This window comes from Diorhabda carinulata, chromosome 6 (assembly GCF_026250575.1).
Source record: "Diorhabda carinulata isolate Delta chromosome 6, icDioCari1.1, whole genome shotgun sequence".
NCBI classification, from domain to species: domain Eukaryota; kingdom Metazoa; phylum Arthropoda; class Insecta; order Coleoptera; family Chrysomelidae; genus Diorhabda; species Diorhabda carinulata.
In genome coordinates this window covers 16,530,843-16,545,183 of record NC_079465.1, presented here as the reverse complement: position 1 = coordinate 16,545,183, position 14,341 = coordinate 16,530,843, and the positions used below count along the sequence as shown (strand labels likewise).

Sequence of the window (14,341 nt, the reverse complement as noted above, 5' to 3'; positions counted from 1 at the left end):
ATAATATCAAACTTGTTTATATAACATAACTCAATAAGTCGTGTGGCTGACACATAGATGGCGCTGCCATTCTCAAATCCATATGACGTTTATCAAGTACCAACTTTCAAGAAATGTTAGATTTTCATGAAATTTCGATTAGTGAAGCTTCTTTTGTTATTTTAAGAACAATGGATTCAAAACAATCACGTGTGTTAATTTATCATTGCCTCTTGGTAAAAAAAAAATACTGTACAAGCTCAGCACTGATTTTAAAAGTGTTATCCGATAAGAACCATTTGTTATTGGTTTGTTGGATTTAAACGTGGTCGTACAGACACCGACGATGGTGAACGTTCTGATCGTCCAATTGAAAATGTTACTCCAGCAAACATCAAAAAAGTCCACACATTGGTTATATCTAATCGTAAATTGAGATTGCGTGAGATAGCTGAGACAGTGAAAACATATCACACTATCAACTTATGAATCTATGTTTTAATTTGCTGTGACTTGTTCTTTCATATACTCTAGTTCCCTCTCGTAGATATCGAAACTTTTTAATTTGTTTCTTGGGACAGTTGCTAGATTAGGGAACATTTTAAAGAATTTGATAAGATTAGAAAGGCGCAAAATTTCTAAATGTAAACATTCTAAAATAGAGAAACGTTACGAAAGGAAAAAATGCTGTTTACGAAAATTTGAGAAGGTATAACGCCTCTAACAACTTAAAATATCTTCTTGAGCAGTACATACAACAAATAGTTGTTATTTCTTTAAATGAATCACTAAATATGCAACCATCTATGCAATATTTATTGATCAGCATTACAGTTCTGTAAACTAATACCCTACAGTACGGGAACACATGTTTTGACAGAAACTGATTATGAAATAAATTAAAAGCTGTAATGTATTTTTCTTTATAACGATTAAACAAACTTTCCATATAAAAGCTCTTGTTCATATTTTTCCTAAATATTATTCTGTATTCATAAGAACTATTGCTTTTTTTTAATTAACCGTAATTTAATCTAGAAAGGCAGTATCTTTAAGAAACTTCAATTCAATTCTCACAGAAAACTTATTTCGTAATATATAAAAAAAAACTGAAATACACAATAAAATATAAGGAGAAAATAAAACGATAAAACTTGAAACTTAGTTAAGCTAGTGAGTGATGGAAACAAATATAATATATAGGAATAGGAAATAATCCGAGGGGGCTAAATCTGACATATAGGGTGCCTAAGCCTCGCAATTCAAACTTTAATTTTAGCCAATGCAATAACAAATGTGTGAATTGGTGCATTGTCTTTTTCATGATAGTCAATGAAAATTATCCTACGCTTATCCCAAAAAACCTTGCCCGTAGATATAACAGTCTTTGTCTTCTTTAGAGCCAGTTTCCCCTTTTTAGTCCAATGTTGTTTTTCCTTTTGTTTCATATGTGAAGACCCATGTTTCATCCACGGCGCAAAAATTCAGACTTATTTCTGTGAAAAATTGACAAACACTAGATAGAAATCTCATTTCAATCATCATTCTGAAAACAGTGATTTCAGTAGTATCACTTCATTTTTTACTTGAGCTCAAATCAATTCTATAGGGTTCAATTCACAATGATATGGTGGCCGCCATACAAAAACGAAAACCTTAAGAAAAGCATTAAAATGTGATATAATTGTCCAAGTCATAATTATAAATAACTTTATTTAAATTTAACATATTTGATAGCATCCTGTAACTGCCGTTTATGATAAAATTTGATTTTTCTCAACTGGAGTGTTTCTATGGAATTTTTTTTATAACAAACTTTTAACAACAATCAGAATATTTATTTACATTCATAGAATGAATTTGCTCGCGAGTGTTAGATAATCAAACATCTATAAAATTTTGATGGGGTTTACATTTAGTGATCTAACCTCAAATACTTCATACTAGGTCTTTTGGCAAATTTATTCAGTCTTCTCCTCTGTACATTTTTATTATTTTGTTGTGCCATTTCATTAGTAATACATTAATTATTCAATGCATATAAAAATCAAAATAATTTGTAAGAACTAAAATTTCTTTCTTTCATAACTTCATTTAATGATAACCGAGAAATTTGAGTTAAATCTTTTTATTCCAATTGAAATTTCATTTTAAGTGTTTCATTTTTAAAAAATAGACTATGAACAATACATCGAAATATATTTATTATTGTATCGTCGAAGATTTCTACAATTCCTGGACGATCTCCATCATAGTTAGAAGAGACAATTCGTCCAGGTTTTCTATATTCTTTAATAATTCGAAACACAGTGGATTTAGCAACGCCTAAAAACTAAAATTTGTACCTGTTAATTTCTTACAAAATTGCTATTTTCGATAACTTATTCAACGCTCCTACAATTTTTAATAAAATGGCATTCACCTTTGTCTCTGGTTCATCATATGAGATTTTTTTTATACAAATTCACAATGTTTGGCTTACCTGTAGACGATAAGTGGCTTGAAATTACAGAAGTCAATTTTTTGGGAGGCGAATGATATCTGATAGTAGTTGGAATTCATTTGCAAATTAGTCCTTACAAGAACTGTATATATATATATATATATATATATATATATATATATATATATATATATATATATGTATGTATGTATATATATATATATAACAATAACAAGAACACAAGAAAGAACAAAATTCAAATATCAATCATAATATATGTTGAGAGGAATCTACAGAATGATCAACTTAAATTCAAATCAGTCCTCCTAGCTTAAAAATAGGGTATATCAAAGAATTTTAATGGAATTGTTTTAGTATCACAAAATTGCTAGTTATATCATCTGCATTTTTTTGTATATAAAGTAAAAATGATACAAATTAAAACTTTTTATGGAAAGTTTGTATACAATCATAAAAAACTGCACATCAACAATATGTAATTATTTAAATTCAAGCTGAAGATGTGCAATTAACATGCTTTAACAAATGGCCATGCAATGGATAATATATTAAATACATCTATTAATAATCAAGCATATTTATGAATTACTGCGGGTTACCTCAAGACTTTATTCATATTTAAAAATGTGTTTTTATATATTTTGAAATTAAAAATAAAAAATAAAATGGTGCGATAACGGATTTGCATTTTTACATGTTTATTTAAGAATTTTTGACTAAACTTTTCGATACAAACCACATTCCACTTGAATTTGGGTACACTGAAAAGAAGTGTAAAGTTATATATAGCGAACAAATTACAAATCAACTTGCAAATCTTCCACCTTTAGTTCTATATACGACAACATAGAGCAATTATTTACCTTCTTGTAACTATTTCGTAACAATATAACTTCAATATTATACAAATGTAACCAATGAAGCTATTAAATTATCTAAAAACCGAAATTATTATTCTTTTAATTTGATTTTTTATGTAAGCTGTTGTGCACAAAAATTGTATCTTAAATTTGTGTGGAGTTTTTATTGAAAAGCTTGTAGTGCCACAAACATTTCTGTATGATCAATATTACCTTCTGTATCAAATCCAGGAGATGACCACTGCTGGATTAAGCCTGTAGCAAAATTGGCCAATGGGCACTTGGTTTGCTACAGGTTCTTAAGTTTATGGTATTAAACTCAAATAAATGAATAATAATAACAATAAATGGGAATGGTGTACCGTCAGCAAAGCCAAAAGACCATACATGAAGAAGACCAGAAGAAGAACTAATAGAACTAATCCGGCAGAACCAGAAACAAAAATAGTTAAGAGATTAAAACAACAAATAAAACAGATAATAAAATCGGAACAGAAAGAAAGCTCAAACAACTGCATGGACAAATTGTAAAAGAAATTGAAAAATTAAACCAAAAGTTGACATGGGCATGGCTCATATACGCAAACCTCAAGACCGAAATTGAAGCACTAATTACGGCGTGATTAGATCCATTGCCACAAATTACATGAAAGCTACTAACACAGACCAAAAATGGAGACTGTTTTGATAAAATTACATAAATGGCAGTTCCAGAGAGATGAAATGAGTTGTATTAAATTTTTTTCATTATTTAAAAATGTTATTTTTGTTTGCCAGTGAATTAAAGCATAAAATAAAAGTGCTAACCTACATATTTGCCAAAAAAAACAGCGTAGCTGGATAGAATGTGTGAGTTTATTTATTTGGCCACCCAGATGATCTCCAGACCTAACTTGCTTAGATTTTTATTTACAAGAGTGAATAAAAAAAGTCGTTTTCATCAATTGACCCGCGACAAAAAATAATTTGATTAAGGGAATCCGACAGGCAATACGAAGTATTTTAATGGAATAAATTGAAACCGCCACCTGTCAGCGACTGACTTCATATATAGAAAATGATGGACAACATTTCGAACACCTAGGACGCCACTAATTGCGTAGTTAGTTATCTAAGTTGTTAATTGTTTATTCAATTATTTGTTCTCATTCTCATATTAGCTTTACATTTAGATAACGCCATCTAGCGGCAACAATAAGATTATTATTATACAAATTTAAGCAGGTTGGCCAATGTGAGAACTTTCCATCCATAATAAACATTTGAAGAAAAATTTTTGCCGTTTACACATTTCTTAAGATATCTCGTTACAGAAAGAAGATATCGACATATTGTTTTCGCTGTTTAGTTTACTTTTAAATCACTGGCCTATCAAAGTCAGAAAAACGAGTTGCACCAGGTGGATGTTTTTTTCGTATATGAACCAAGCAATAGTCAAGGAATCATGATCCTCGTACAGCATAGCCCAAAATTGTCTACAATACCAAACCCTGGCCCATTTTAAAAACGCAGACATACGCTTAACAGTGGCCCGCAATACAACAGTATACGTGTCTTCGAGATCCTCCTCACATTGTATACTTTCCAACAGAGATTGCTCCGACATACCTATACCTTTTTTACATATTTTCCTGGTAGGACGTACGTGGTGTTATTTGTATTCATTCAACTTGAAAAAAATGAAACAGAGACATTTTTCTTAAATCATGCAAAAGAAATGTCTAAATACGAAAAATATTTTGTGGTTTTGTGAAAATGGATTTCTAAATAGTCCACATAGGACCAGCCAATTAAATTCCTAGCCACAGAGGAGGGTCAAAAACTTTATAAATAGTTTCCAACACGAACTCGAAAGCGGGCGTTAGCGCGAGCGTTTATAAATTAAAGTTTCTTATTTCCTCAAGTTTCAATACAATTTTATAATTTCTATTAATGAGAAATTGAAACAACGAAAATAAAATAAAAAATCCAAAACAACTTCAAATGGACCAAATCATACTTAATTGCCGTTTCTGTTTTACAGTTGTAATAGTAAAATAAAAAAATCAGTTATTTGCAACTTTTATTTTTTTAGTTCTGTAGTCATATTTTATGGTTTGATGCTTGAACTAGTGAAATATATTAATAAAATTAAACTACATACTTATTTATCTCGATAAAAGTAAAGCTTTACTTAGTCCCAAGGAGGCAAATAATTACCAACAATTGAATCACCTATTTGTAAAACTATCTTACCTGAGAATCTGAAGAACTCATCTCGGAAGGTTTCTCAGTGACACTACTGTCATCAGGATTTTCGTCGTAGCCTTTCAAACTTTCTTCATCCGAATTATATGGTACAGATGCAGGGGAGGGTCTAGGGGGAGATTTACCAACTACAGGCGGAGGCTGATGTTGGAGGGGTTTACGTGATAATGTACCTTTTTTGTTGAGATTTGAAAGACTGTTGTTACTGGCATTACCGTTACGGGAACGGTAATAGTCCATTGCAAGTTCCTGATGATCGCCGATTGACATAGCCATGGATTCTTCAAGAGTTTTCTGAGCTTCTTCTAAAAAAGGATAAATGTATTTATTGAACGATCTATACAGAAATAATTGAATATTTTAAAGTAACCAAATCTAATAGAGTAAAAAAATTATGATAAATAAAAAAAACTTACGTTTATATTTGTAACTTTTGCTTTTTACACATAAAATAGCTATTATCATGATAATAATGATAATAGAAGTAGCTGCCAAAGAGACCATGAACCAAGTCTGTCTGTAAAATGGAGTATGCTGCAAATATCCGTATTCCATATACAATTTTGATGGTGTTAAGACGGATTCATCTGAATATGCAGGATAACTTATTCCAAATTTATTATAGGGAATTACTCTGAATTTGTAAGAAGTTGATGGCAAAAGGCTCTGATATAGTACCGTAAACTCTTGAAGAGGTCCGTTTGTAGTTTTAGTAACAGTTTGCCACCTCATGTCATCTGGAAGAAATGGTCGAGTTATATAAATATTTCATAAAATGCTAATGCATAAATGGTGTAAACCATACACCCCAGGATCTATAACAATATAGTAAACAGCATTAGAACAGCTGCAAAACAAGCTCTAAGTATCAAATAAATGCCAAAAATTAATAAATATTGGTGGAAGTCTGAAAAGGAAAAACTGATGGACGAAAACAGATGGTTGAATACAAACAATGGAGATCACAGAAGATATTAATACAATCATACTGAAACAAAAGCAAAATTATAGAGAAAAAAAAAGAGAAAACGTCAAGAGGCGTACATTGGGGTGCAAAAGTGCATTGAAACATGGAAATTGCTTAACAAAACTGGAAACAACGGAAAGGCCAACTCATCACTTAAACTAATACCTGCACACGAATAGGTTCAACGTTATAGTACACTACTGACCAAGAATAGACCTGAATATAGTCAACAAACACAGACATACAAATTAAAGAAGTAGAGATACAAATAGGTTCAACAGTAGTTATAAATGTAGAGTAGCAATGAAAAATGGAAGAGCTACAGGTGGGAGTAATGCTGAACTAATTAAAAATGGAACAAATAAACTCTTCGAATCCTTACGTTGTATACGTAAATGGTGAAAATATACCCCATGATTAGAAAACAGTTTACATCACATCTTTACATAAAAAGAGCAACAACTAAAATACAACATTTATCGTAGGGTATCGGCAACAAGTACAATAAAAAGAGTATGTACAAGAATAATAAGTGAAATGATAAAGCAGGAATATGCTAATTATGAAGAAGGAGAACAAATTTATTTGGAGTTCGGGGTCCTGTACAGACAAAATTAATTCTGAGATAGAGGAATTTGTAAATAATTGTCATACATGTTTAAGTTTTGGAAACTCAAATTCTAAGAAACCAGTTATTCCTCCTGAGGTGCCGGATAAGGTCTGGACCTGTCTAGGAACAGATGTCTATCAGTTTAACAGTAAAACCTATCTCATGGTGATTATTATTCAAAATTCATCGAAACTAGACCAATAAATCTCTCTTAAGATCGGATAATGGTACTAATTTTAGTTCAGAAACTTTTAAAACATTTGTCAAGGATTCGGAAATTAAACACAATAAATTCAATCTAATGGCAGTGTAGAGAATGCTATTCAATTTTTGAAAAATTGTGACTATGATAATAAAGATCCATATCTTTGATAGAATATCGATCAACCCCAATATATAAAAATATTCCATCTCCAGCATTTTTACTTTGTTTAATAAAGAAGGGAATAAAGTGGAAGATTGTCTCATGCAAATAGGGTGAAAACAGAAAAGTTTCAATGATACAGGTTCAAAAGTTCTTAAAGAGTTTAAAGTAGGTGACAAGTTAAGAATTCAGAATCAAGACAAGAATGCTTGGCAATCTGGTAAGATCATTCAAAAGTTGAATAAACCTAGAGCTAATAGAGTAAAATTAAATAATGGTACAGTCATAGAAAGCAATCTCAAGCTTCTCATTAAGAACTCTAATATGGTTAAGCCGCTTGACACATATGACTTTTGTAAATAAAACAAATAATAGATCTAGACGTAACACACATCTACCCAAGCATTTGGATAATTATGTTAATTAAGAGTTTAATTATTTTTAGTATTTTGGTTAATTGAAACTTGTAATTAGTACCTTTCAATAAGAGAAAGGAGGTGTACTGTAATTAGATCTTTATTGTTGGAAAACCGGCAACAAGATCAAGGGTAGACGGTCCGCAAAAAACGACAAGCTGTTAGCAGTGGCATGAGGGAGAGAGGTTAGAAGTGACCGGCAATAAAGTTATAATTCGTATTTCACTTGTATATAGTGTAAATAAAACTAAAGCAAAACCGATCCCACACAAAGAAGTGGTATTAATAGATCAGCACCCCAGTGCCACAAATAAAAATATTTTTGGGCCGCAGTGTATATACCTTTTTTTCTGGATTCTATATAATATCCTAGTATGGGACCTTTCCCAGTGGGTCCGTTGAACCATCTCATTTCGATACTTGATAAAGTTTTCACCAAACTCAGTTCCTTTGGTGTGCTAGGCGATCCTTCTTGTGGTCCTGTTGTGACGTTACTCGCAACAGGAGGACCATAATCGATTGTTTGCGCCTTCACTTTGAACGTATACGTAACTTCTTCTTCCAAACTTTGAACTTGTAGATACGTTGTGGTAACTTTTTGTTTTACTTGTTTACTGTAACCTAAAAAGAATAGTCCATTATGAAATTATCCTTTTTTTCCAATATTTATTTACTTACGTTCGTTTTCTTCTGCAGTTTCATATGTGACAATGTAGCTAACAATATCCCCATTTCGTTTTCTCGGTGGACTCCAGGAAACAATTAAGCTATTCATAGTTATTTCAGAAAATGTTAAATTAGTGGGAGCACTTGGTAAATCTTGAAGAGTTTTCACCCTTATTGGTTGTGTTCTGGGTCCGTCACCAGCTGGATTGAAGGCTAATACTTGAATTTTATATTCGGTATATTTATCGAGGAAAACTAAACTGTGCGTAGTGGTTGATGCTGGAACTACTTCAATTTCTTCTTCTAATTTTTTCCCTTCGTCTAGTTCTTGTGGAGAGTTGAGAACAATGTAAAATATCTGCCAAACAGCATTATATAAATTATTAACGGTACTAGATTGAGTTAATGATACAATTAAAATGTGATAATATTATGAAGATTATTTACCTTATAACCCAATAATTCTCCATTTTGCATATGTTGTTGCGGCGCTTTCCATCTTAATCTGACTTCTGTAGAAGAAACTGGTTCCCCTTGTAGCCCCCTGGGTTCCCCAGTTGGTACTGCTTCTCCCACATATACCGTGCAAGGAGGACTCACTGGACCTTCACCTTGTGCATTAAATGGTATAACTACTATTTCATAGTTTCTGTCTTGCAATAATTCACTTAAAACCATTTTATTCGCCTGTATAAAGAAAATACATTCATTCATTTGAAAATTTATTATTTATAATTACTGCGGCATAGGCTAAGCGTAGGTTATTGATACAGAAATCAAATATTGCTGTGGAAAAAATATAGCGTGTTATTTATATTTACTTACATTACTGTGAATCTATTAATAGTATTCTGATGCCTTGTAAACCACAAAAGTGCAATAGGAACAGGGATAGGTGTACAGGATCTGTTCTGAAAGTAGGACTCATTTTTTAAAACAATATTTATTTAAGAAAATAGTAAAAACGAATAGAATTTTTGAAAATACCGCTCTTCCGCATATACACACTGCTGCCAAAGAGTTTTTCAGTTTTCGTGACCTTCAAGGTCTTGACTTGAATGTTGTTAAGCCCCTGCATGATTCTCAGGAATAAAAAAAGTGAAAATGTGTGGTAGGGCCAAGAAGATCCTGGCAGATAGCTTTATGGTTGACCTTTTGCTCCTCTGACAACACTCGCTGCACAAACTTTTCTCATGGCTAAGTTTTCTGTCACGATCTCAAAAACTCGGTTTTATGGAATGCTCAATATATTAGCAATCACTCTTAGATTAATCCCACATGATACATTTTTCATTTACGAAACATTTTCGTTGGTCGGAAGGTACCCAGAGCAGTGATCTTTCCCTACCTTCGCGGAACAGCTTGCGCCTCTCAAAAACACCCGATTTATCCACGGCAGCTTCACCGTAGGTCTCCTTAATCATATAGTGAATCTCTTTGCTCGTTTTACCAAGCTTCACACAAAATTTGATCGCATATCGCTGCTCTAGTAAACGCTCCATGATGCTCTGATGATCGGGAAGTGACTGCCGATTTTTTTCCGCGATCCTATTATCCCACTCTTCCAATCGTGCACGCGCAAACCATCTCTCATCCGCACCTTCGCTCAGGAAAAAATCAGTTCTATTAATTTTAGAACATGGCCCATATATGGGTCAAGAAAGACATACTTTAAAGCAATAGGAATCCATCCTAGCAGCTTTTAGTCGAAAGAAAACAATTATCTCCTAATATTGGTGATATACAGGGGAATGAGAAAGCAAACTTTAGAGAAACAGGGGGGTAAGACCCTTTTCATTGGATTAGTACCGTTCTATTTTTCAGGAGCGAATCATTCAAAAGCAGAACTGAAGAAAATAGAAAACCTCAACTAAATTGAAATGTTAGACATTCGAAATTGTTCCTCGGAAACTATGACAACACAAGGTCTAATATACTGATCTAAGTAGGAACAAAGTTCGCATACTCACAGGGTTCCTGAAGGTACACTGTCACTTATGACAGCTTATGAAAATAAAAATGGAAAACACCGACGACTGTAGGTTTTGAGGAAAAGTTGGTGACATATTAGGGTTGATTAAGATCACAAGTGGATAATGAATTTTCTAGAAACTTTCTAAAATGGTAGGATTCATCAATGCTTTAAAAGTGAAAAAAAAAGTAGTGGGATAATGTTAAGTTTAGCTTTAACGAAAGGAGGACATAGTGGTTTTTTTAGATTGAAGTGCATATACATACAAACCCTTTAGATTTATTTATCAATTGTTATCAAAATCCACACAATAATAAAACTTTGGGCAAAAAATATTATGAGTTATTTTGTAATAAGAGGCGTGGCGTTAATGAATTTTGATGATAAAATTTGGTGGCAGCTTCTTTTGACTTTATAGTGGTTTTAAAATATAACACAATCATCGTAATATTAGTACTTTTGCTCTCATCCGTTTTCGATTAAGACACAATTGAGCACTTTCGTATCTGCCCGGTATAGGATCATAATAATGTAATGTTCTTATTTATGTAGACAGTTTTTTATCACAAATTCGTTGGGATGAATTTATACACACGATGTAATTTATTTTACACCAACTATTCACTATCACTTACACGCTAAACTATTCACTAATACTTTTGTACACACTTAACTAATTTATTTAAATGTACCATTTAGTTCACTTGTCCCTAGTTATTTACTATGATATCAAATTTTTGACTAATTTGCCTAATTTACGGCTGATTTGTTTATATATCGCTTTCTGGAAACTTTGGATTATTAAAATCTTTAGATTACCGTTAACAAAAAAATTACTTTTTAAAAATTGTCTTTATTAAAAGTCAAAAAAAATTTGACAAGCAAAAAAATATCCAAACTTTAGCTTCGATAACATATTAGAACAGGACTGGCTTCACCTTCTAAATCGGTGGTTCAGTTCGTAACATTAAAAACACGTTAGATTAGCGTTTTTCAGGTCGTAGAATCTATATATTGATGTCCCAGATGTTAGAAATTTGTATTTCAATTCAGCTATTTGAACTGAATTTATGAATTAGAGGGAAAGTTTTATTTTGGTGATAGGGGGTTTGCTAAAGAGGAAGAAACCTACAGTAAAAAACTTGAAAATAATTATTGTTCTCGATTTTCTATAGTTTTTATAATTTTTTTTGTATTTTCGAACTTTTATTTACATTCGAATTGTGAGCTGTCTCTTGATGTTGGTTGGGTTGGGTTTACTTTAACTTTGATTATGTTAGAATTTCTTCAGCTTAGGTAAGCTGAATGCAGCTTAATTAGCCGATAGCTCAAGAAAAGCATTTTAATTTTACATTACAAGAAATGGGTAGATGCTAGATATTTATCCCTCAAAATGAACTGTTTAGTCATAAAATTCTTTTGTAAATATACTTGGTTGTAAACCTAAGTCTTTTTCTAGTTTTAATACCTCCAGTTTTTTTTATATATCTCAATCTCTAATAAAGACTCTTTTAGTTTGACTCTCCTATCTTCATTGTGGTTTTTCTTGTTTTGCACACAATTTTCTGCCGACTTCCTTCTCTTCCCATTGTGGTAGTCAATTTTCGTTAGAAACTGTGTTGCAAGAGGTACTCTTACTTGGCATTGGTTGAGTTTCTGGAAGATTTATTCCATCCACTACGGCATTATCTTCATTCAAAATATCCAGTATTGCCAAATCCACTTCGTCTAATTTTTTTGTCCCCCCCCCCCCCCGATGTTCCTGTCCGACGTGCAATATCTCGTTTATTCTACGAAACACAAACAACTCAAATGTACTGAACATTTTGAATTATCTATTACGTGAACTTTTCCATAAGCCGAACAAATTGTCTCTTACATGGGTCCACTTTTTTTCTGGAGACGCCAATTCTAAAGACTTAGCCAATGACGGTATACTCTCCCATGCATTTTGCTTGTCTGCATTAGAGGTTGTTTTGAAATTTCCAAATAATATATCACGCTTGTGTTTGATAGCAGCTAAAACAGCTAGCTTCTTTTCAATAATCAAATCTTTTTTCCCCATATTTATACGAATAAACAATTTTTGCAAACCACTCAAACACTTAGCACAATAATTTGACAAGTGTCAAGATGACAATTGGTATTTTGCTAAGAGATATATATTGTGGAACAAAAATCGGAAAAAATATAGCTTATCCATGTATTCTTTGCACTTAGCACTTTTCACTTTGCAACTTCTTGTTATTGTGGAACAGGAATATGAAAATAAATTGCAAACTGCAAAGTGATAAGTGCAAATTATTATTGTGGAATAGGCCCCTGGGACCTTGATAAATGGTTTCTGCGAAGTCGAAAAAGTCAAATGAATGTGTTTTTATCATGATGTAAAGGCAGGTATGTAAGGAAGTATTTACCAAATAATAGACAATAAAAATGTTTCTAGTACACATGTCTTGCTCCTATAAATGCTTATTTTTAACAAAATTGCATAAATATTTATAATTAAAGTACTTACATTAATTCCCATTACTTCTTCTTTAGGCGTTGCTTGAAGAGCAGTGGGAAAGTCAGAAACTGGTTGAAATACTACTCTATAACCCCCAGTTTTGCTGTCACCACTCCAGTATTGTTCTTCTATAGGTTCCCAAGATACCTCCACACTAGTTGTGGTTATTGGAATTACTTTCAAACCATTTACGCCTAATAATTATAATAAATAGGACATTATACAGAAACGAAAAGGTGATTATAAAATTCCACATGAAGAGCGATAAAATATTTATAGCATGTACAGCATGAGAATGCCAAATTAATTCATTGAACAAAGTGAATAGGTGATATGAAGTTTGGATTAAACTCTTTCAAAGTACTACCCTTGGGTATCAGTACACTTATCCAAACGTTGAATGCATCATTGGAAGTGGTGGTGGTCTTCTACAATGTCAGTAATTGTGCAAAAACGTTCGACTCATAGCACGTTTTTTTCGTATCGGGAACAAGAATGGCGTAGAGCTAAATATGGTAAGTAAGGCGTATGTGAACATGCAAGAAGACTTGCTAAATACTCGAAAATGTCATTGGCTCTTTTTAAGTTTCTTTCATTACTCTTCATTCCACAAACGTTCTAGTACGATGATAGCAATTTCCCCAGAATCGGAGAAAAAAATGACCTTAATGTTTGATTTTGACAGATCTTTTTATTTCAGCTTTATAGACCCAACTTTCATCTCCTATTCTTTTCTCGACCTAAACTAACTCATTTCCACTTTCAATATCACCATCGATCATAACACTAGTAAACAGCCTACAAGGTTACCTCATCATCATCATAGACAGACTTCATTAGTTTCTTTGACAGTTTTTTTAAACTTCTCTATTTTTCTAAAACTTCGTACAAAAAAATCGTAAAACATGTCAAGTTAACTATAAGTTGACATTTTTCACAAGCATAATTTTTTAATTGAGAAATTTAGGTCTGAGAAAATCTCCTGTTTTTCTTTTAAAAAATGTTACCGTTTTCGATGTTATTGTAAAAATTCCACGACAAAAAAAAATAATAAAATCCTTTGTTAACTAAAATTTAGGCGATCGACCATTCATTTATTGGAAATGTGAATTACTTCAAAATACAACATATATATATATATATATGGGTGATTCCGTTCTAACTGTGATTTTTTGTATTCAAAATTTCAAGATTTTAAAATTTAACTTTTCTAACTTTTTTATGCATATTATTCATCTATTTTACTGTAAAAATAAAACTCTAAAAGGAATTTACTACAACTTCAAA

At 32.0% G+C, this 14,341-nt stretch overlaps 1 protein-coding gene across 7 annotated transcripts in view; it reads right to left on the bottom strand.

Annotated features, from left to right (window-relative positions):
- The window catches only part of LOC130895974 (protein sidekick), a 585,707-nt gene that overhangs the window by 16,738 nt on the left and 554,628 nt on the right, over positions 1-14,341 (bottom strand). For all 7 annotated transcript variants that reach the window (XM_057803673.1, XM_057803674.1, XM_057803672.1 and 4 more), the window contains 6 exons: positions 13,064-13,248; positions 9,021-9,260; positions 8,586-8,931; positions 8,250-8,528; positions 5,967-6,287; positions 5,539-5,855 (listed from right to left, as the gene is read on the bottom strand). In XM_057803673.1, the coding sequence (XP_057659656.1) occupies positions 5,539-5,855; positions 5,967-6,287; positions 8,250-8,528; positions 8,586-8,931; positions 9,021-9,260; positions 13,064-13,248 (1,688 nt within the window). The remainder of the gene's footprint in view (positions 1-5,538; positions 5,856-5,966; positions 6,288-8,249; positions 8,529-8,585; positions 8,932-9,020; positions 9,261-13,063; positions 13,249-14,341) is intronic.